The sequence below is a fragment of the Fusarium tjaetaba genome (assembly GCF_013396195.1).
Source record: "Fusarium tjaetaba strain NRRL 66243 chromosome Unknown NRRL66243_c0000337, whole genome shotgun sequence".
Classification (NCBI taxonomy): domain Eukaryota; kingdom Fungi; phylum Ascomycota; class Sordariomycetes; order Hypocreales; family Nectriaceae; genus Fusarium; species Fusarium tjaetaba.
In genome coordinates this window covers 56,593-78,672 of record NW_023501533.1, presented here as the reverse complement: position 1 = coordinate 78,672, position 22,080 = coordinate 56,593, and the positions used below count along the sequence as shown (strand labels likewise).

General features: G+C 49.3%; 5 protein-coding genes across 5 annotated transcripts; 2 read left to right on the top strand and 3 right to left on the bottom strand.

The window, feature by feature from the left end:
• Positions 1 to 105: 105 nt before the first annotated feature.
• Positions 106 to 1,536, bottom strand: FTJAE_12475 (murein transglycosylase; the record flags this gene model as incomplete). The annotated part of the gene is made up of 5 exons (XM_037345524.1): positions 106 to 170; positions 214 to 637; positions 686 to 932; positions 979 to 1,046; positions 1,090 to 1,536. The coding sequence occupies 5 exons, from the start codon at positions 1,534 to 1,536 to the stop codon at positions 106 to 108; spliced, it is 1,251 nt and encodes a 416-aa protein (XP_037200504.1).
• A 1,736-nt stretch (positions 1,537 to 3,272) lies between these two features.
• FTJAE_12474 (uncharacterized protein) lies at positions 3,273 to 5,963 on the top strand (the record flags this gene model as incomplete). Its single annotated transcript, XM_037345523.1, has 3 exons — positions 3,273 to 3,311; positions 3,396 to 3,426; positions 3,484 to 5,963. 3 exons carry the CDS (start codon positions 3,273 to 3,275, stop codon positions 5,961 to 5,963), a joined length of 2,550 nt encoding a protein of 849 aa, XP_037200503.1.
• Positions 5,964 to 6,711: 748 nt separating this feature from the next.
• FTJAE_12473 (phosphatidylinositol-glycan biosynthesis class O (PIG-O)) lies at positions 6,712 to 9,906 on the top strand (the record flags this gene model as incomplete). Its single annotated transcript, XM_037345522.1, has 1 exon — positions 6,712 to 9,906. One exon carries the CDS (start codon positions 6,712 to 6,714, stop codon positions 9,904 to 9,906), a length of 3,195 nt encoding a protein of 1,064 aa, XP_037200502.1.
• A 257-nt stretch (positions 9,907 to 10,163) lies between these two features.
• FTJAE_12472 (mesaconyl-C4 hydratase) lies at positions 10,164 to 11,070 on the bottom strand (the record flags this gene model as incomplete). Its single annotated transcript, XM_037345521.1, has 2 exons — positions 10,164 to 10,549; positions 10,605 to 11,070. 2 exons carry the CDS (start codon positions 11,068 to 11,070, stop codon positions 10,164 to 10,166), a joined length of 852 nt encoding a protein of 283 aa, XP_037200501.1.
• Positions 11,071 to 11,933: 863 nt separating this feature from the next.
• Positions 11,934 to 13,624, bottom strand: FTJAE_12471 (cyclopropane-fatty-acyl-phospholipid synthase; the record flags this gene model as incomplete). The annotated part of the gene is made up of 3 exons (XM_037345520.1): positions 11,934 to 12,901; positions 12,952 to 13,438; positions 13,514 to 13,624. The coding sequence occupies 3 exons, from the start codon at positions 13,622 to 13,624 to the stop codon at positions 11,934 to 11,936; spliced, it is 1,566 nt and encodes a 521-aa protein (XP_037200500.1).
• Positions 13,625 to 22,080: the final 8,456 nt, after the last annotated feature.

The following is a 22,080-nucleotide window of genomic DNA, read 5'->3' as shown; positions in this document are numbered from 1 at the left end:
GCGATGACTTAATCGGGCTTTAGATGAAATCAGTACAATCAATCCTAATCAATAGCATCGACAGTTCTTGCATCGTCTTTTCTCAAGCTCACAAGATGTAGTTCTTCAACAAACGCTGGGAAGGGAGTCGAGGTCTTTGGGAATTACGCCAGCTCTCGCCGCATCTCCTACTATTAGTGATCATGCCCGTACGTCTTGGAAATTGGGGCTCACCTCTATAAGACCAACGATAGTCATCGCCAAGATTGGCTTTCCAAGTCCAAAAGACCCATCCGAGAGTATGCTTTTCATATGCATGCACCTGAGCAGAGAACCACTTGGTGTAAAACTCCTTCTGAGTCTGAGGATTCCAAGCATCAGTCTTTTCAACCTCATCGGGCACAGCTAGTGACCATTCGCCAACGATCGTGGGGCCGTCGGTGTTGCGATCATCGGAACAAGATTTCTTGATGTAAGCTTCATGGGAAACTTCAACACTGGTATCCCACTTGAGGTATCGATGGTCATCGAAAGCCGTGAACGAGGTATCACTGAGAAACTCGGTTGGCTTCCCGCTGCCCCAGAGAGAACCCATCATTTGGATATGAAGACGGTCGTTGCTGGTGACCTTGAGTTTATCCTCGACCTTGCGAATTGCCTACGAATGGTCAGAGTTGGATCACGTCAACAGTGGGATGTCAAGTACACTGTAGGCTTTGGGGTAATATGTCTTTCGCAACGAATCAACGGCATTGTCCCAGTTGAGCGGCTCATTGACGAGCTCAAGCATGCCAACATTGCGATACTCTTTCTTGGTGTGGATTATGTCGGTCATCCACTCGAGCCATTCGATCGCGCGATCATAGCTATAGTCGCCGTAGAACCCAACTGTCGGAGCATATTGACCCGTAAAAGGCTGATTGGGTTCTTGAGCACCGGGGGCACCGTGCAGGCTAATTTTACAGTCAGTATGAGTTGCGATCCTTTTGAAAGTCTTACTCAAGAATGATATATAACCCTCGGTCGCTTGCCCAACCACAGAGTTGCGTCAAGTATTCCAAGCCACCCTTCAAATGTTAACTACATCATATCAAGAAATGTTTCACGTACCTTGGGGAAGTGCTCTGAATTATCAACAAGGTCTTCCTTTAGCCAATATCCTAGAGGCACACGAATAGTGTTGAGACCATAACCCAACATCTCGTCGAGATCAGTTTGATTAATCCAGCGTTTCCAATGAGCTTGAAAGTTCTTGTCTGCAAGATCTTGTACTTTATTCATGACACAGTCAAATTCGGACTTTTGTCCCTCGCAACCTGTATTGGCCCATTCTTGGCTATCGATCCAGGGCTCATAGATAAAGAGGGACCCGAGGTTTACTCCTCGGATCTTTTTGGTTGCTGGAAGCCACCTTTTGTTGTTCGGGTCTGTTCGAAGAGGGTATACAAAGATTTCATTGTCACGCTCGTTCATGGCATGAGGTTCGGTATTAGGGAGCCATGCGCTGGCAGACGTAGTGAGAGCCACTAGGGCCGTGATAAAGGCAGTTTTCAACATCTCAAACTGTGCAAAGGTCAATGAGGAAGAGAACAAAGAATAGGATTTGTTATTGAGGTCTTTCTTCACTTATACGCCATCTTAATCGAGTGAAACACACGTTAGTAACATTGCAAGGGAAATTGCTCATGCTTTCATAGCACACCACTGTCATTTGATGCTCTGTGGCTGTGCGTGTAAGTTGGTTTGTAGGATCAGGATTCAGTCTTAGATAAATGATGTTACATGGGTGTAATTGACGCTGAGGAAACACAACAGACTTCTTGACTATAGAGGCAGCCCCAAGAGATGTTTTCTTCAGATTCTAGATTACAATGACTTGGACTTATGATCGCGAGAGAAAAGATTCCAAAATTCTAGAGATTCTGGAGCATACCTCTACTTTGTTGGCACATTTCGTCCCAATCCTTCAACAACCCATGTGAAAGGTCTTGTTCTAGGAAATGGTGGAGTAGCATCAAGGAACGGTTTCATAAGAATTGTTTCACTAATCAGCTGGTCTTTATTAGTGAAAGACGAAAGAAGAAAGGAACAAATTGTGCATTTCTTGGCTGCATAAACGGTGCATTTGTTTGTGGAGAGATCTTTGGTGTGACTCTGTGGTAGCTTAGCTGCATGATGACCTTGCAGATCCTGGCAGCACAATAGCATAGACTTTAGATTTTACATCTCTCAGGTTACTAAACGCCCCGACTTCTCAGTGAGTTGAACACTGCGTAATAGCATCATCGAACCTAGACTACACTTTTCAGGTACCATCGCAACGGATCAAACGGAACTTGGGCCGACACGTCGTAACAGCGCACGGCCTGGGGCATATTGCATCAGACTGCGAACTTCTAGTGGTTCAAACAGCCTCATGATGAAAAGCTTGACAAGTGTCAAATCGGGGCCGAAGCACATTGCAGTTTTGAGAAGTACTATGTGGGTTCTCTGATTGAGCACAGAGACGGTGAAGAACGAGGCGAGTTAGTTAGTTGAGTACCGAGAGGGACTAAATCTTTAGAAATCAAACTAAGATCGAGAATTTTCAGGCACTGCCTAGCTTGTGTAACGATAACTCAGTTTGAGTGCATACCAGTCAAAAAGATATAATAGAACAGGCACTCGTCACATCCAATACAATGGCTATTGATGAAGCCTCCCGTCTACAAACTCAACGGGCCGTTGTTCTTCACCGCTGACGGCCCCATTATATCCTGACCCACACTTCGAAATGCTCCAAACCTGGCAGGTACGGACTACGAATGATGATGGGATGCGCTGGCTAGCCTAGCTTGGGTCGCGGTTTCCCCACCAACCATCCCTACCTTAGCAACTGGCAACGGTGACGGTGACGGGAAAGAGTTCCCTCCCAAACGGAACGACTCAAGTCCTCGAGCTTGGCTTGCGTACCTTTTTTTGTACGTAGCTTCTTTTCACCTACACCTCACAAACCTGGGCTCTAGGCATCTCTTAGTTGTCTTTGACTCCAGTTCTACGACTTTACGACTACGACGAATCCAAGGCAAGATGTTTGTGCTAGAACTCTTAGCCTAAGACATCCGACATCGCCCTCGCTTCTGGGCCTACACCTACAGGTAATTCTGCGAGGTCATCAACAACATTCCTTCATTCCGATCTCGAAACAAGAACCACGCCAAACGCTACGAGGAACCAAAAATACCTCGAAACGTTACCGCGCGAGACATCCCGATCCCGCCTGAAACACAACTTTCCTTCCTGTCGTCGCCATCATGGCGCCGGCAACCGATGAACTCTCTGCACCTGGTGCAGTGAGTTATGATTCAAATACTCAAGTCGTCGGGGATGGAACGTGGGACTTCGACAAAAATACATTTCTACTCCCCAATTTACAGGGTCTTAACCATGAAACCATGCGTTACAATGGTATTCAAGCCCGTCTTCGATTTCAAGGGAATGTATTCGACTAACACTGGCTGATAGGCATGGGAAACAGATTTTCCACACTTACACAATATCATGGCCTTGTACTAGCACATGCCGTTTTGGGGACGATAATATTCCTCTTTCTCATCCCCTTTTCTGTCATGACTGCCAGATTCTACTCAAGGCGTCCTGGCTGGGCCATCAAATACCATGGTCAACTCAACGTCTTTTCCGGCTTGTTGCTTGTGCCTCTATTTATTCTTGGCTACTTCGCAGTCGGACCTGAACGAAGCTTGACGAACCCACATCATGGAATTGGTGTCGCCATATTTACTCTATTTCTGGTTCAGCTTATGGGCGGTTGGATCGTGCGAAGGGTGGCCAAGTCCGTCTCATTGCGCATCATGATTCACCAATGGTTCGGTCGAGCGATTGCCCTTTTGGGCATTACTCAAGTTCCCCTGGGACTCACCTTGTACGGCTCCCCACTCTACCTGTTCATCCTCTACGCCGTCTGGATGTTTTTCCTTTTTATTTTGTACTTCATCTTGAGTTGGCGGTCTGCTTCTCACCGAGACTATTATATGGGTGGAGCACGCTCAGAAATGCGGTCTGAGCTGGCGCCAACACAAGATACACGCACTCGATATACAGAGTCTGAATACTTCTCAGAGTACAAATCGGAGCCTCCTAAGAGCAAAGCCAAATGGCTCGGCCCGTTTATCGCACTTGGTGGACTCGCAGCCCTGGCCAGAGGACGAAACAAGAATAAGAACCAAGACAGTGGAAGTCGAGTCCGAAGTCGATCCCCTTCCTTTGATCGCAGCCAAAGACCAGAAGTTCTCCCCTCTAGGAACGGATCAGCTAGCTACCTCACTGGACATACCGGGGAAAAGTATTCCGATGTAACACGGAAGGACAATGGCGGAGCTGGAGCCGGAGGTGGAATCGCAAAGTTCTTGGCCGTCCTGGGTCTCGGGAAACTGTTCTCCAAAAAGAATCGCACACGCGACGAAGACTACTCAGAGTATTCTGCAGTATCGACTGAAACACCTAGACGCCATCGCGCAACCGCGAGCGCTCCCACTATGACTGACTTTACCAGGACTGATTTCACCAGCGATGTGACACCCAATAATAGAAGAGAGCCCGATATCACCCGTACTTCGTTACTCCCTCCCTCTGGAAATCGCCCTCCACCTCCCGCAATGTCGCAAATGCGGAGCGCCGCTGATGGAAGTTATACCGAGACTGCTCTGAGCTCCCCTCCTCCATCTGTAACCCCTCGAGGCAAACGATACCCGCCAAATTCAGGTCGCAGCTTCTTCGAAGAGTCAGACTATTCTTCCTATGTCAGTCCTTCTCGACGACCACCGCCTGAGAAATCTGGTCGTGGTTTTGCCAAAGGACTGCTAGGTGGCCTTGGCTTCGGATGGTTTGCGAAGAAGATGGCGGACAGGAGGGCAGCAAAGGAAGAGCAACGCTTGCGTGATGAAGAGGACTTGAGATCCGGTACCTCATTGTCCAGGTTTACCGGCGGCGACGGACACGACTCTCCCACGAGACGAGACAGCCGCCGGCCCATCGAACGTCGACAAACAGGCTACCCTCCCACGGACACGCTTCTATCAACCGAGATGTCGGAATCGACCATTGAGCCCCGGCCTGCACGAGGTAACTACGTCCCACCTACTGAAATGAGCACTTTACCCCCGCAATCAAATCTCCCACCCGTGGCTGGCCGTGCAGGAAACCACTCGAGACGCAGCAGTGAGCATGTCTCAATGCCTGCGATGCCACCTGATCCCCACGGTATCCTGGCACCCACTGAAACCACGGCCTCAGGAATATCCCCAGGATCTCGGGCTCAGCGCTCCCGTCAAGGCCGGCCCGGTGACCGAGATACATCAAGACTTGCCCTAGGCGAGGAAGATTCGCGTTATGAACGCTATGCATCCCCAGCCAGTGTCAGTGTCAAGATGAAGGTACATGATGATAAAGACAGGAACGTGACCCTCCGACGACTTACAGAGGAGGAAGCAAAGGCAGCACGGGGCCGAAGAGACTCTGCCAGCAGCATCTCTGGAATCGAGTCTCCCTCGTACCGCCGACGTTACCGAAGAGACTCAAGCCAAAAGCGAGCTGAGACCGCTGCCGAGCGAAGAGCTGAAGAGGAGGATGCCATGCCGCCTCTGTCCCCCCCGAACCCTTCATTTGCGAAGCAAAAACGACGAGGCAAAGACTCGGCGTATTACTCTGGACAACCCACGCAGGCACAAACGCCGGCGTCGCTATTGCCAGGCGGCACCTCGGCCCAGTTTGGCCAAACAGTGTCTAGTTTGGCTGAGAGCCATGGCACTTGGAGTGGCATCACTCCATCTATCAACACCTCACCCCCTGGACCTGCTGGAGAAGGGCCAGTTGATGGATCGGCCGCGGCAGAAAATCGACGACAACGGCGTCGACTCGAAAGGAGACGTGCAAGCGGACCTACTGCGGAACCACCTGCCACTACCAATGTCGACATGTTTGACTAAAAGGCCGAGGATTGAGAGTTTGGTGTCTCTCGTTTGTCTGTCGACTTCAAGCTGACAGGTGAGCGATTGGTTGGTGAAAAGATATGCATCTATCTAGCATGGGCGGCGTTCTTGGAGGGAGATTTGTGGATTTCGTAACGTCACGTCACATCGATTTCAATGTTCGCAGATAGACTTGGAGGACGATACTGATGTCAATGAACGAATTGATTGGCTTGAGAATGATAACTTGATATATGGCAACTTTCTTATTACTAGAGTTTGGAGGGATCCACAAAGGATTGACGATAATGAATTCAGAATTGCGCTTCTCTCGTACAAAAAAGCGATTATGATAGTGAACTTGGTGTGATGTGTGTTTGCTGTGAAGCTATTGTACTTGAGTGTTATATTTGGACAGACCTTAACAACATGTGATAATGATTGGCTTATACTGAGCTTGGTGTCGAAGCTCCATCTGTAGTCAGTATCCAATTCTAATGACTCCACTCTCCTCTAGAGCTCCACTGAACAATCCACCAGGGTCGACAGCTCTTCTGCTAAACATTCAAGTCCCTCACAGCAGAGACCACTATCGTCATTTAATCTTTTTTTCCTTTCCTTTTTTCCTTCTTTTTTTTTTTTTTTTTTTTTTAATCAATCTTGCGCCGCTCGGGCATCTCAGTGGTCCTGAACCTAGCCCCAATTCCTCCCATTCGATAGCGATTACGTTCCCTAACTCTTAACTACCGACCTACGAACATTCAAGATGCCACAGAAGCCGAAGGCTAAGCCCAAGGCTCAGCAGCAGCCTCCCCAGACCGAACATCAAAAGATTGCGGAACAATGGGCTAAAGCTGAAAGAGCTCGTGCAGCTCAACAAGCTGCCAATGCAAAATTCGGACTCCCTCCCGCCGAAGAGAACGTAGAGGTTCTGGAGCGACGACGCGAGGCGCTCGACAAGAGACGGCAGAATACATATGAGAAGCGCTGGCGATGGACTGCTGCGTTTTGGGTCGTCCTGCTAGCTATCCACGCGCTCGGCATCTGGCTCTTTACAAGTGGTTTCTTGTTGACACGGCTGGTGCTGGAGGACAAGTCGAACTGCACAATGCCTCCAATTGAGAACACCAAGGGCTCATTGAATGTCGATCGCGGTTGCTGGCACCCTAAATCGTTCGACAGAGCCGTTGTCGTTCTAATTGACGCGCTTCGATACGACTTTACTGTTCCCGAGGATCCGGCGCAAGCTCAGCACTTCCACAATGCTTTCCCCTACCTGTACGAGACAGCTGCCAAATCGCCTCAGAATGCCTTCCTTCGCCCTTTTATTGCTGATCCTCCGACCGCTACGATGCAGAGACTCAAGGGTCTCACGACTGGAACATTGCCTACTTTTGTTGATGTTGGAAGCAACTTTGCTGGCGCGGCTATCGAGGAGGACAACTTGTTGATGCAGCTGAAGGACGCTGGCAAGAAGATTGCTCACCTTGGCGATGATACGTGGTGGTCTCTCTTCCCTGGTTACTTCGAGCCTAATATTAGCAAGGCCTATGACAGCTTCAACGTCTGGGATCTTCACACTGTTGATAACGGCGTTATTGACAACATTTTCCCACTATTAAACAAGGAGCGAAAGGGCGAATGGGACCTTCTTATTGGACATTGTCTTGGTGTTGATCATGCTGGCCACCGATACGGACCTGATCACCCTGCCATGGGAGCCAAGCTTCGCCAGATGGACGAGTTTATCCGCAAGCTTGTCGAGAGTATCGATGACAAGACACTTCTTGTTGTTATGGGAGATCACGGTATGGACAGCAAGGGTGACCACGGTGGTGAGAGCGACGACGAAGTTGAGGCTGCTCTCTGGATGTACTCAAAGAAACCCTTCTTTGGCAGAACCTCTTCCGACTTTGCTGTTCCTCCCCCCAACGCCAAGGTTCGACCAGTGAACCAGATTGATCTCGTTCCTACCCTTGCGCTGCTTCTTGGTATTCCTATTCCCTTCAACAACCTGGGAGGACCAATTGAGGAGGCGTTTGCTGGTACTAAGGGCAATGACTGGCGTAACCTCAACGCTGTTTCGCGCGTTACTGCAGCTGGAATTGAGAGATACCAGGCATCTTACCACAAGGCTCGAGGCCTGACCCAGGGTGAAGGAGCACAGTCTCCCGCCGCTCTTTGGGAGGCTGCTCGCGCTATTGCCAAGAACGATCGCGATGCTTATGTTGCCTTCACCAAGTTCCAGGAGACTACTCTGTCTGTCTGCAAGGACCTCTGGGCACGTTTCGATGTTCCTCGTATGATCATGGGTATTGTCGTCTTTGGGTTTGGTCTCGTCTTGCTCTTGATGTACTCATCACGGGAGGAGGAAGATGAGTACGTTATTATGAATGACGCCGAGCTTGACTATGCCGAGAAGAAGCTGGAACTCATGGCTTTCAAGGAGAACGAGCCTGAGACCGTGGAAGTCTTGCACAAGCAGATCCTCAAGGGCCTCTGGGACCCCAAGATTCTCTTTACTGTCTCTGTTCTTACAGGCGTAGGCCTGTATCGCCAGCAGCCTATCGAGGGCCTTGTTGCTCTCGTTGCCGTGCTCTTCATGGCTGGTCTCAGCTCTTCCCTGCATGACGCAGGTAGGACTATTCTCAATGTCTTCCCCTCGACTTTCTGGGGTTGGTTGGCTGTGATCTTCACCGTTAGCCAATCGATTGGATTTGCTTCCAACTCCTACACCATCTGGGAAGATTCAATCCTTCTCTTTTTTATTACGACTTTTGGTGTGGCCAGTGCCGTCTCTGCATTCCGTATTGAGACTCGACGGGAGAGATATTTAGGCATTTACCACTCTGTTGCCTTCATTATTCTTGGCCGTCTCGCCTCCTACTCCAAGCTTTGTCGCGAGGAACAGATGCCCTACTGCACCTCTACATACTACGCCTCTTCGACATCTTCAACCTCTGCAATCTGGCAGCTTGCCATTCCTTTTGCTGTGTGCCTTGTTCTTCCCGCCATTATCAAATCGTTCCTCGTCACAAGCAGGTCGTATGAGGGCCTTGCCCCAACTTGGATTGGCTATGTCATCCGGGGAGGCCTGTTCTTGTCTGCCTTGTACTGGGTAATCGATGCCGCTGACAATGGTGGCTGGCTCGCGGGACGTCTCGCCGAAGGAACCCCCAAGACCATTGGAGTGTATCTAGCCCAGATTATCCTCGCTCTCGCCTTCATTGCCGGAAGCACTGCTTTTGTTTGGGCGCCTCCCTGCGTCTCCCTCCTTCAATCTGCTGGAGCTGGCGGTCGTCCTGTTGTCACTATTATTGGATATGGTAACGCTATTGGTGCTCGCTACTTGTTGCTCCCGCTCAACCTTCTTTTGGGGTGCTTCCTCCTTTCGAAGCCTATGGGCGGTGGTGCCCTTGCTCTTATGTTCTGGCAGATTCTTACCCTGGCTGAGCTTTTGGATCTCAATGAGCTCAAGACCAGCCCTATTGGACCTATCATGCTCGCCGTACTTGGAAATTTCTACTATTTCAAGACTGGCCACCAGGCTGTGCTGTCCAGCATTCAGTGGGACAGCGCTTTTATCCCTCTGTTTAGCATCCGCTACCCTTGGACCCCCATCGTGGTTATTCTCAACAGCTTTGCGGGCCAGATCATCGCTGCTGCGTCTGTACCACTACTCGCTCTGTGGAAAGTCGGTCCCAAGCAGAAGGGAGTTTTGGAGACAGCCACTCGCGGGATTGGCGTCTTCATCATCTTCTATGCCGTTGAAGCCCTGGCTACTATGAGCTGGGCTGGCTGGCTGCGTCGTCACCTGATGCTCTACCGTGTCTTCAGTCCTCGCTTCATGCTTGCGAGCACTGTCTTGCTCGTTCTTGATCTTGTGACTATTCTCGTCACTCTGACTGGCCTGCGTAGCAACACCCTGTCCCTAGGCGAGGTGTTCGGCTGGGCCGATTAGATGTATTGATGGGTAGAAGCGTGTATGATATGTGTACAGATAAGGGCTTCTGCCGCATTTCAGGCAGAATAACTCTTGTGTTATCAATCAATAGGAAAGAAACGAAGCTTAGGATAATGGAGGATAGAGCGGTGTCATATGGGGCGTTCAGTCCATGTCAGTCTTTTGGTTAGACAATCATATTGTAGCATGTCGGCATTTTCTTGTATCCAGTCATATCATCTATAGCAAATCAAAATATCACGTCAAATTCGTCGTTATTTGCTGGCAACATCCGCTGTTCCCTTGACAGCCATTCCTCCTTCTGGCCCATCAATCCAAACATCCCATCGCCCCTGGACGCCGTCTTCTTTCGACACTTTGCGGATGCTGATGACCATGCGCTCATTGACGTACAAAGGCGCGTAATTCCTGTAGCTGAACCTGTGGACGGCTACACCAGCACCGATTCGGTCGTTGAGGAAGCGAAGCATTAGAGCAAGAGTGAACGGGCCGTGGACAAGAAGTGCTCGATGGCCGTCAACTTCTCGCGCGAACTGAGGATCGAAGTGAATAGAGTGAGCGTTGAATGAGAGCGCTGAGAAGTGGAATAGGTGTATTGGTGAAAGTGTGAGAGAGATTGAATGACTTGGTGGTTGAGGGTCTGAGATTGGTGTGTCAGTAATGATGATCCTGGAGCTTGATATGGATAACCTTACACTTGAGCAAACGTGAAGGTGATGAGGATGAGGCAGACGCTTCTTCGTCCCTCATAAATACCAACGTCCTCCTCTCTTCGATATCCCACTCTGTCCTCCCCTCAATCTCATGCCCAGTTCCATATTTCCTCCACACATCAACAAACACCTTCTCCTCGCCCTCTTTACCTCTCAAGGTAACATCCTCAATCGTTTCCTTGCAGATCGCCGGCCTCGCATCAAGCTTCATCGCATCTCCTCTGAAGATAACCTCGCCACCTGCCCATACACGCCGCGTATAAGGCGGGCCTGGTGAATGATCAGGATCTGCGCCATCAGGAATGAGGCGCGAGGGAGGCAATTGGATGGGGAAATAGACAAGATGATGGCCTTGAGGAAGAGCGCGAGGAGGCGACGATATTTTTGACTCCGTGGGCGAAGGATATAGAAGGTCGTTAACTGTAGTTGTGAGGAGATGAGAGGGCATTGGAGTCAGATAGTCTGCTATTATCTTTGGTGGGTGGGCTTTGAGTGATGAGATTATATATGAGGATGATTTTGTGGTATAGGCTCTATGGAATACAGGGCCGCACTGGCGGTTGAGTGTAGATAATGGCCTCATGATGAGATCTATTGATATTGAATTGTATTGAGGTCCTGAGTTTGGTAACAAAGTTGGTTGATGATTTGCAACTATAATAGTTGCCGAGTCAAGGTATTACAGTGGGAAAGCCTCGGCTTAAAGATCATCAACCAAAAATATGAAAATTGTATGAAAATCAACGCCATACGTATAAATGTTCTATATAGCACAGTAATAGCTAAAATCGAGAATAAAATGAAACAAGCTCATAAAGATTAAAGTGCCTGAGGTCTTATTTCACGGTCATACACGGTAGAAAAAGTCACGGCAATTCACGGGGTTTGGGCTACGGATGTCATGATAAGCCGATGATAGTCATGATACATATTGAAAGTCAAAGAAGAAAAAGGAGGCGATCAAGTCAACACGAACAAACTTTTCAATTCATCCCTTATATAGTATCTATATAGATACTCATCCATACCCATCCCGTTTGTTTTATGTTGCCGTTACACATCTATCATGAAACACATGAAGCTTGCCCTTTGCGACTGGACCAGCCTCAACCGACTCTATCGGCCGAGGGGGCGCATTCCGGGTTAAATATGCAGATAGATCCAGTTCCCATTTCCTGAGTTGGCCGTCACATAAGTAAGTGACTGAAGACTCAGAGCTGGCCTCTTATCATAAGACATTCCATTAAATTCTTGCCGCGTCTGGCACGGCTAAAGATTTGACCAGTCACTGTTGACCTCTCAATCATACCTTTACAGGTACTCGGAGGGAGTCTTGACGTTGTTTCTCTGAGCCCACGACTGGAGATCAGCGCGGCAGTTGTCCAGAGCTCCGGTGATGGCGAACTGGGTCTCAATACCCTCAACTCGGTGGGTAGAGTTGATGTTCTTGACCAGGGTGATCTGGAAGCAAGTGGCACTGCCCTGGCGAGAGATGATGGTGGAGTAGGCCAGGAAGTACTCCCAGATACGGAACCACCGCTTGCCGTACTTGGCCTCAACCTTGTCGCGGTTGGACATCCAGTTGCGGTACCACCTCCAGAGGGTAGCAGAGTAGTGAACACCGATGGTATCGATGTGCTTGATCTCGAAGCCGGTACCCTCCAGCTTGTCGACAACCCAGCCGAGAGGAGTAGAAGCGTCAGCACCAGGGAAAATGTACTTGTTCATGAAAAGACCCCAGGTGAAATCCTCGTACTGCCAAGCCTTACGGAGACCAGCGTACTGAAGGAAGAAGACACCATCATCGTCAAGCATGTCGTGAACCTGCTTCAAGAAGCTGCCGAAGTGGCGGATACCAACGTGCTCAGACATCTCAAGACTGGTGATCTTCTTGTAGCCACCCTCGGGAACGGGAATATCACGGTAATCCATGCAGAGAATCTTGCTCTGCTCCTCAGGGATACCGGCCTTGCGCATGCTGCTGTTACCCCAAGCGGTCTGGTTGCGGCCAAGAGTAACACCGGTGACGTGAGCGCCATACTGCTCACTGGCAAAGCGAGCAAGAGTACCCCAACCACAGCCAATATCAAGCATAGAGTCACCCTTGTTGAGGCCAATTTTCTCGCAAACGACAGTAAGCTTGTTATCCTGGAGCTCCTCAAGAGTCTCTTCGCGGTTGATGTCGGAGATGATGCCAGAAGTGTAGATCATGCGGGGACCAAGGAACCAGCCGTAGAAGTCATCACCACGGTCGTAGTGGTCACGGACCTGCTCCTCGTCTGTGATACGTTAGTTTATCTTTCAACTGATCCTCAATTGTAGCACATACCCTGAGAGCGAGTGTGCATGATAACCTCAGGAATCATGCCAAAGAGGAAGAACTTGATAAGGCCAATGGTGAAGCGGAAGCTGGCCCAGTCATGGCGGTACTCCATAACCTCGAGGCAGTCACCCTTGAAGTCAACATCACCATCGAAGTACATCTCGTGGAAGGTTTCCATGGGGATCTTGTTGCTGCCACGGTACTTGAGGCGGTCGGCCTCCTTCTTGAACTCGAGGTAGTGCTCGACACCACGGTTAGGGAGGCGAACCTTCTCATTCTTGCGAGGGCTGATGGAGGAGATTACAAGCCACCAAGCGGCGAGCAGGGGAAGATCGACGATGAGGGCGAAGAAGATGGTGGTCTTGAGTCCACCGCCAACCTTTCGGCTGAGGAACCAAGGGACAGCTACCAGGATGGAGATGAGGACATAGTTGTTGAAGGTATCGGCACCAGAGCCATCGGCAGGAAGAGGAGCGTTCTTGATGGCCGGATACTATAGGGTGAATATTAGCATTGATTCCCTGGTATCGAAGAGGACAGACAACGTTCAAGTCAAGTCAAAACTTACCCTGGTAGTAGGAACACCAACATCCTCAAGCTTGTCAAAGTCAGGCTTGGGATAAGCAGGAGTTTTAACAAACTCAAAGTCGGCGCCGGTGACGCCTGATTTCTCTGCCATTGTGACGACAGATCCCAATGGCTACCAAAGATATGATGGAAGGGAAGAGGGAGAAAGTCGCTGAGGCGGGTTTATTTTTTAAAGAGGGCGACTCGATGGAGATTTCGTGGGGCAGAACCCAAAAAGGGAGGGAGCTTTGGCCTGTGTTTGGGGAGGGGCGGTGTGAAAAGACAGGGCCCAGATGAACTCCCAGGTATATGATTGGGTGGCTGGGTCACCTAAACCCCCTAGATTCACAAAGATTAGTGTCGGGTCGGTACCTAGTTTTAAGGTGTTCTTTTCAGCGGTGATAGGGGTAAGATAGCAGCAGCTCAGGTATTGAGATTCAATTCAGTCCAATGTCTCGCGGAGGGACGGGACAGTCCAGATCCTTAATTGTTCATCAATAACTTGATTCAGTAGATAAACACGACAACCTGATGCAACATATAAGCAGCTTCTCTCTCAATTCAGCCTCTCTCTCTCTCTCTCCTGAGCTTAATCCCAGCCACAAAACGCAGGTACAGCTACAGTCCCAGCCAGTCATTCCCTCACCAATTGTCGATCAAGCCCCCCACCAAGCTCGTTCCAATTCCAATTCCAATCCAACGACTCCGAGGTCTGAGGTCGATATCAGCCTCCGGATTTACATGTCCTTTCTCTCTCGTACTCGGCTTTACCAGATACGATGGTTCTTTCAGGGGTTCGTAGGGTCTTATGCACGACACCAGCTCAAGTCTAATCGTTTGACCCCTCTTTTTAGCAGCTGAGGATACGTGGCCCTTCAGGACTCTGATTTTTTATCTATGGCTTTCGAGGCCACTTTTCAAGCTCTATTACGTTTCCTCTCCAGCCACACTCAAGTCGTTCATAATCCAGCACAAGAATAAACAAATGAATTTATAGATAATTTAGCTGCTTGTTTGCGTGTTTCAGCTTGACCGAACCTGACCGGGGCTCGTTGCTTAAGTAGCTGGGACACAAGCTCGTCCCCTCGATGTCCGTCGTCCGTGTCCGCGGGCCCCGACCCATCTCAACACCAAGCCATTCGCGGGGTAGAGAGACACATCCGTTCATGGAATAACTCACAGAAGCTCCGTAAGAGCATCACGGTGAATCATTAGTAGCTTCACATGATTTGACTCAGGTTAATATTTCAAATCTACTTTGTTCTTGCGCCGAAGGCACTTCATCCCTAAAGATTCAGATGTTGCCATCAAGTCTTGGTTAAGATTTAAGAAACTATATCAGGGGAGATTATTGCTGGACAAGATTCCAGCCAGCCAGAAGTAACAGTTCGACTTTTGTCTTGATGATCCATTTGACAATATGCTCTGGCGTTCAGCTACGAGTCCCACACCTTGGAGTGAAGGGAAAATATTGTTGTTCAAGTCTTGATACAAGTACCTACAGTATATATATGCTCATTTATGCTCCCGTGTCAGAACCGTTAAAAGGCATCTCGATTTTAGACTATCAACTTTCATGGAGGCATTGCTTTCGCAATATCCCCGCCAGGCAGAGTCTGAAGCAATTCTTGGAGTGTTTCATATGCTTACTGGTTTCGTGTCAGGGACTCAGGGAGACCGAATAATGTCTTGCCAAGCTTTGGCCAGGCTAACATAAAGTTTTCAGGGTCCAGCAAGGATTACCAGGCTTGAAACCTTTTTGACACGGCCCAGATATGAAGCAATGCTCAGGCTAAAGCTGCAGTGCAGGCAGTTGTCCGTTCCGGAAAAGAAAAAGAAGAAAAAAAGGCATATGCATATAGGACCCCTAAGCTGTCTTCCATATCAAGCCCTGATATAATGAATCGTTTGATTTCGATCTCGTGTCTTCATGGCTGCTGCAGTTCAGGATGCCGCCTGCATTTGTTATACCTTGGTGACCTATAACTGGGCGTAAGTAGGTGGTGGCTCATATCAGCCGACATTATGCAGCTCAGTTCCTTCGCCTTGGTTTTTCTTTTTATGCTTGTGTAGCATTCGGGTCAGGCCACTCGGTTAATGGCCTCGGATGTATGTTGGTCTGTCGTTGACGAGTTGACCTGTCGTTTGAAAGTTACGTGAAAGGTAGGAGAGTTGTGCGCCACGTTTTTGGACAGCATGTTTCTCCTGTTACTCCCCTTGGGATTCCAACGTTGTTTCCATGCAAAAACTGGCGTTCTTGGCGTTTTGCCTGATCATCAACCGGCGTGTTGATGCAAGTTGATGAATGTCTCGCATGTTTCAGGCCTCCTTATGGGTTGCTTAGAACTCTGGGAGTTCCATTCTAATAGAGGTTCGGATCCAACGATAGGAAGACGAGAGTTTTTCGGGGCTTGAGCGACGTATACTTGAAACTCTTGGCGTTGAAATGGGGTGCAATCCTGCAGAAGAACCATGTTTGGCCAGGTGCAGATAATGGTTTGTCTGTCTGTTGGTTGTTGGAACTTTGTTTTAAGAACTGAGTCTGTCGAGTGGGGGCTGTCAACAAACAGGCTAGGTACTAAGGCAAACAGGTGATTGTGATTCTGAGAGCCATGCCACATTTTCAAGGATCCTATAAGTCAGGTTGTCAGTCCACCTCCAGAATATTGATACATCACCTTAGGATTTGCTGTGCCGCTGCCTGAAGGAGGGGGAGCATGTGCATCAAACAGAGGTCTGTTTGCTTGCGGTATTTGATAAAGACTGATAATAACTCGTGTTTTTCAGAGCCCTGGCCAAGTTTGGTCAGTGCGGGATAGAAAGATGACTCGAACTTTGCTTGAAGGATGGCCGAATGATGAGGGCATTGAGTGCCTCGAGAAATGTTTGTCGAGGGTCATCTGAGTTGTCAGAGGGGCACCCGGATTCTCGGGTCTGGATGATGTCAATGCCGACGAGAGATACGGCACCTAAGCCAGATGAGGTTACACAAAGATAGCGGGATTTCCTTAATGACCTGCCTGACCCCGAGTCTCTGGTTTGGGATAGCGGGGATATTCAAGCGTTGGTGGCGCTGGACTTGCATTTGAATATTGCTTATGAAAGTCATTAGAGTCAGAAACCAAGACACATACAACGAGAAATAGCTCTTTTCGACTCCTGATTCCAAACTACTAGACACCTCATTCGAGTTGGTAGGGTAAGCCCAGTCTTGATAATGCATCTTGCTTTTGAAATTGAGTCAGCAAAGTGATAGGCAATTCTCTCTCACGAGTCAAGTGCGGGGGAAAGGATGAAAAGAAAGCAACATCCAAACATTGTTACTGTCAATCTCAGTCAATGGCACTAGCTTCGCCAAGGAACTTTCAAAGGTCCCAGGAATCTCAGTTGAGGGTCCTTTTGCGATTAAGTTTGATACCAGTATTAGCTTGCACGGGAGCCCTTTTAGCTGCCGTCTGCAGTTGCAGTACAATCCGTCCGCACCTGCCCACAATGCCAGTGCAACACCGCACAGCACAGACTTTGGAAGGTACCCGGCCGCGGCAAGTATGGATTTGGAAGGGACTCCATTGAGCAGCCAATCTTGTTTCCCAAACAGAGTCAATGATGACCTCAATCACGGCGCTTGCCTTGATAGCCGCACAAGTACAGTTACATAGCACGTGCACAAGCGCGTTTAGCTGTTGGTTCTAGCAACCTCATTTCAACTTCACCTCACGAACCAACACATCCAAAAAAACAATGTTGTTTCAAGATGACATCACGTTACATCCGAACGAACCCGCCACTGCTTCAAGGTCTCGATCTTTCTTTCATATGCATATGGCTTCAGCTGTGTACTTTTCAATGGTGAATTCCCTACCAAGATGGTAGGGGCATCGCATAGCGCTTGTTGACTGAACACTGCAAGCACTGGCTCGACATCAACGTTGACGGCGATATGAGATTTGATTCTCGTTCTATTACCTGGCCATGCCGTGGGTCAAGCAAGTCGATCCATATATTGAATATACATAAAGCGTCTCGTCGCCCGATTTCTGGTCTCTTGGATTACCATGCTAACAGCTACCTCACCTGTCCCTTCACATATTTCAAACGAGTCCAATGGGTCGTGGACAACAATGCTCCCTGTCACCAAGCCACCTACTGCACGCTGCAGCAAGCTTAGTACAAAACTCGGAAAGTATAACTAATAGCTCACCGCGGGTTGGTTGACAATCCTTCCCTTTGCATTGTTACCAGGCATGCTTGCGACCTAGCCTCTATGGATCGTGTCCATACACTCCATCCTACCAACGATTGAAGTCCCAAGATCACAGTTTACTATCAGACTGTACAACATGGGCAGTATCTGTACTAGTTTGCGAGTCCAGAATCATACCCACGTACCACCGCCACCGCAAACCGGCATGCGCCATTGAACCAATTATAGCGCCAGTGACTGCCTGGCTCGTTTACACTGAACATCGAGATTAGGCATCTCGCTTAACGAATGGCGCTTCAGCTTGCCATGGCCTCTATGCAAGTAGGCTTCAAGATAAGAAATCACAGTGCAAGCATCAGATCGATTGTATCAATTGAATTCTTTCGGGCGACAAGGTGGTCTAGCAGCTTACAACTTCCACGATCACATAACCGGAACACGATAGGAGAATAGAAGGTGTCCAAGAGGTACTCACCTCAGGATTCGTTGAATGTTGCTGCTTCCTGCCTCTTGTTGGACCCTTTCGGGCCCCTCGTTAGACATCCAGATCCTTCTTCTGATGAACCTGTTATTTGGCGTCAATTCGATATTATGGCAGAGCATATCGAATAGCTCAAGTGCCGAGGCCATAGTTCACTTTGATGTGTGGGCAAATGTCTCAGTTTCTTCCCCATTTGAGACGGCTTGCACAGCCCATCTGGTTTGTGTAGGTTTTGGCAAAGGCAAATGTTGCATGTTAGCCTCATATTGGCGAATCAGATCACACCCATGGAACCCAGCCGACGATGGCCAACGCTAGGGTAAGCATGCAAGACCATGACAGGTTTAGCCTGTATGATCAAAGGTGAGCTACTGGTAGAGCATGGCAAAGTTATCTTCGATCTCTAAAGTTGCTCAATGTCCTTTACGAGTTGGCCATCAAGAACACATTCTGTTTTCCAGTGGAAGTCTTGGACCTCGGTGCACGTCTGAGCCGGCCTGAGACGTGATGGCTTATAATCGGTGGCCTGAAATGCTCAATACGCTGAGTAGCATTTGGCTATGGCAAGACCCTGTCTCATGTACCGGCTAGCCACTCCAGTGTGCTTCCATTATCCCTCTCACGGCCACTCATGCATGTCCAAAGGCAGTCTTGATATCACCCTTGGCCACACCATGGCCAGCCCGTTGCCGCCGGCAAAAAGTCATGTTAGTTGTCACATATTCTCCACTGTAAGACTGCCGGGAGTCTTAGGTGGTCCATGTCACCATCAGGGCTGGGCTCAGTCCATCAGTTGCATCGTCGAAAATGGCTTACTGTCACACGCATCTCTTCGCCATCACGACACCGTGGAATCTCACTCTCTGTGTTACACAAACATACAGGGATAGTGACAAACAGAGGGCGGATCGATCTTTGTGGACCAATGCAACCGAAACGAACTCTTTGGGTCTGCACGATAAGGCTGCTCGATTTTCCGATCTCTAGGTATGCTTGTGCTGCTCAACCATTCCATCCCCTGTCTTTAGGATTCATGGCTTGGCATAAGGTTCAGGGAAGAAGACCCTGACAGTCCAAGGTCCAGGTCCAAGTCCAAGAACGGCCCAGGCGGCGGCACAACACAAACACAGGGGATACGCAGCTCCCGCGGGTCCTAAAAAATTCAATTGATAGGCCGTACAAGATGCGACTAGTCACGGCGAGTAAGGCCGACTATCGTCTTGTGTGTTGTTCCCCTCATAGCCCGGCCCCCACACAAACACACGCACAAGACAAACGGGCATGGAGTATCCAATAGCATACGTAACTCATCAGATCTCAGTTTCTGAAGGTCTAACGCTGGTTTCTGCACCACACATATACTATCAGTCGCATTGATGAAATGCAGACGGGACGGGAGACCTGGGTGAGCAACTTGTCTGTGGATTACGCTGCGGGGAAATGGCCGCAATTACTGACATGTCGAGCTACAATATGCTTCATGTTGGCCCATAGCTCTGCACTGCAACCCATACAAACGTGGGCAAGGAGCTACATGCACAGGATAATAGCATAGCACAGTACTAAACGGTACACTACTCGAATGCACGGAAAACCCGCCGTTAGTTACCCGCCAAGCCCCTCTTTGGTCTCTTGCGCTGTCTCGTCAACTGGGCCCTCCGCGGTGGTCACGGACAAAAACACAGATGAGTACTTAGTCGCTTGCGAGGCCCTGGAAGAACAGATGGTGGTGTTGCTGGCCGCGCCACCCCGGCAAAGCTCAACATGAGGTGCTGTAGAACGGTTACGGAGTACGGCACATGGGAGAAAACAGGCAGTTGACCAGAGACCGGCAGTAGGATGCTGTAACCTCAGTTGGCCATACAGAACACCCCTGCGTGGTTTATGCAGAAGCCATCTCTTGTTGGTACCACCACTGCTGATCCTGTAGTTCAGACCCGTTGCCGATTGGCGTCGATGCAGTGTGGATTTCTAGAAACGAAGGAGATCAAGAAATGAAGTGAGACCTTCACCCACCGTATTGGGATTGGTAGTGCCAAACGGAGGATTTCCACGGCCAACTATAGACCGTACCTGGCGACAAGGCAACGATTAGTACCAATGGCTTGGAGCACAGATGTTATCCTCTCACCCGCCGCTTTGCTGCATGACGTTTGATACGCAAATGGGAACTGCGTTGAGAGAAGAGAAATGAGGAGCCCCGTCTGATGACGATGAAGGCAAGAGATTCAACTGAGGACCCTCAAGGTAGAGCCCAGATGACCATCCTGGAGCCAAACACCCCCGTCATGGACGAGAACTAATGCTCATAAGAAGCCGGAGGTCCCGTCCCGCCCAATACTTGGAAGTGAGCACTGTTGCTGCAACCAAGCCACTCGTTCGTTCATCTCAGCCCTACAAAACTACAGCCTGTCCCCCTTTCCAAACTTACCATTGAGGCCAATATCATCTGCATAGGAGATTAATCTTTTACTCTGAAAGCAATTCTTGACTGTTTTACCATTTACTTTCCCAATTGTCTGCGGAATTCGACCAACTATCCCACTCAGCTCTGTCATCTGGAGCAATATATCATCTGCAGCCTCACCAGCCGCTGCAAGGTCAAATCAAGTCGTCTACAATCCCCCATGGTTCATCTGGAGGTATCTCGTCGAAACGGCGCTGCAATGCGACCAAACACCAACATGAAAGTTGGCGCCAGCTCGTCAGGACTTGTCGACCAAGCCGACCCCCTGTGTGAACACAGTTCTGTTCACAATTGCGCGAACTTGAGTAAAGACGGGAGTGGTCTTTGCATCATGTGCAAGGCTTCGCAATGCGGTTAAAGAAACTTTCTGTCGACCTTGGCTGGCCATCGTGTAGATCCTCGGCGATGGTGATGGTGAGCCATTCCTACATGACCCCAGGTCTTGTCTTAGCGCTCTGAATCGATCGAGCAAGGCAACCTTCAGAGGAGGTCTGGAGATAGACTTGTAACCGATGCGATGGTTCGGATCATGCGGTATGGGAGACTGGTAGGGGTCTGCCTGCAGATACGCACACACACTCACGCAATCATGTAAGACAACCGCCTGTCTTGATGAAGAACCTAGCCAGGCATGGCTGTGGTTCCCACATGCTGGGGCGTAACATTAGCAGGGTTCATTGGAGAATCGGAAAGCATAATGCGGGAGGGGGTGAGACTGATGGGCTTGTAACACAAGGCACAGACGTATATGAACTTGGGCCAGTGAGAAGTGTCGGCTTGACGACCGAGAGTGGATGGAATTGGGGTCCTGTTTTTTTCTCTCTCTCCCTTTCCTTGAGTAAGTCAGCATATATCAAGAGATAGTCTACGATTTGCACGTCTACTACGGCGGAAACTATCTATCGACCCATAATATGGCCGTGATATTCAGGATATGATGTATTAGTGTAATGGATATCTATTAACTAGTTCATTGTTTTAGCCGCCGTGGCCAACCTTGATGCCACTACGCCCGTACTAAAGCCACCTAGGATCTCATTAAGCGCTGTCAATCGACCAGTGAATATGATGCAAAGCTCCAGGTCCGCCAGTGCTAGTTGTAGGATCACGAGGCTAGAGGAGATAGCGAAATGACACGCAACCTTCACAGAGAGGGCCAAGAGACTAGACGCTCCATGAGGTGACAAGTGTGTTGTCAGAGTGGTTCTCTTATTCGTAGTTAAGAGAAAAATAAGTGAAGATCGGCCATGAGTGACAGATGCGATTCATGACAGACCCCATCAAGAGGTCATCATCCATGGCATCTGCAACTCGCTCCCTTGCCAAGCAAGATGCTGTACTATGTATGTATGTAAGACCAACGACACGGAGATCCATATGGATGAAGCAGGTTAATATCGGGCTCCGAAATAGACA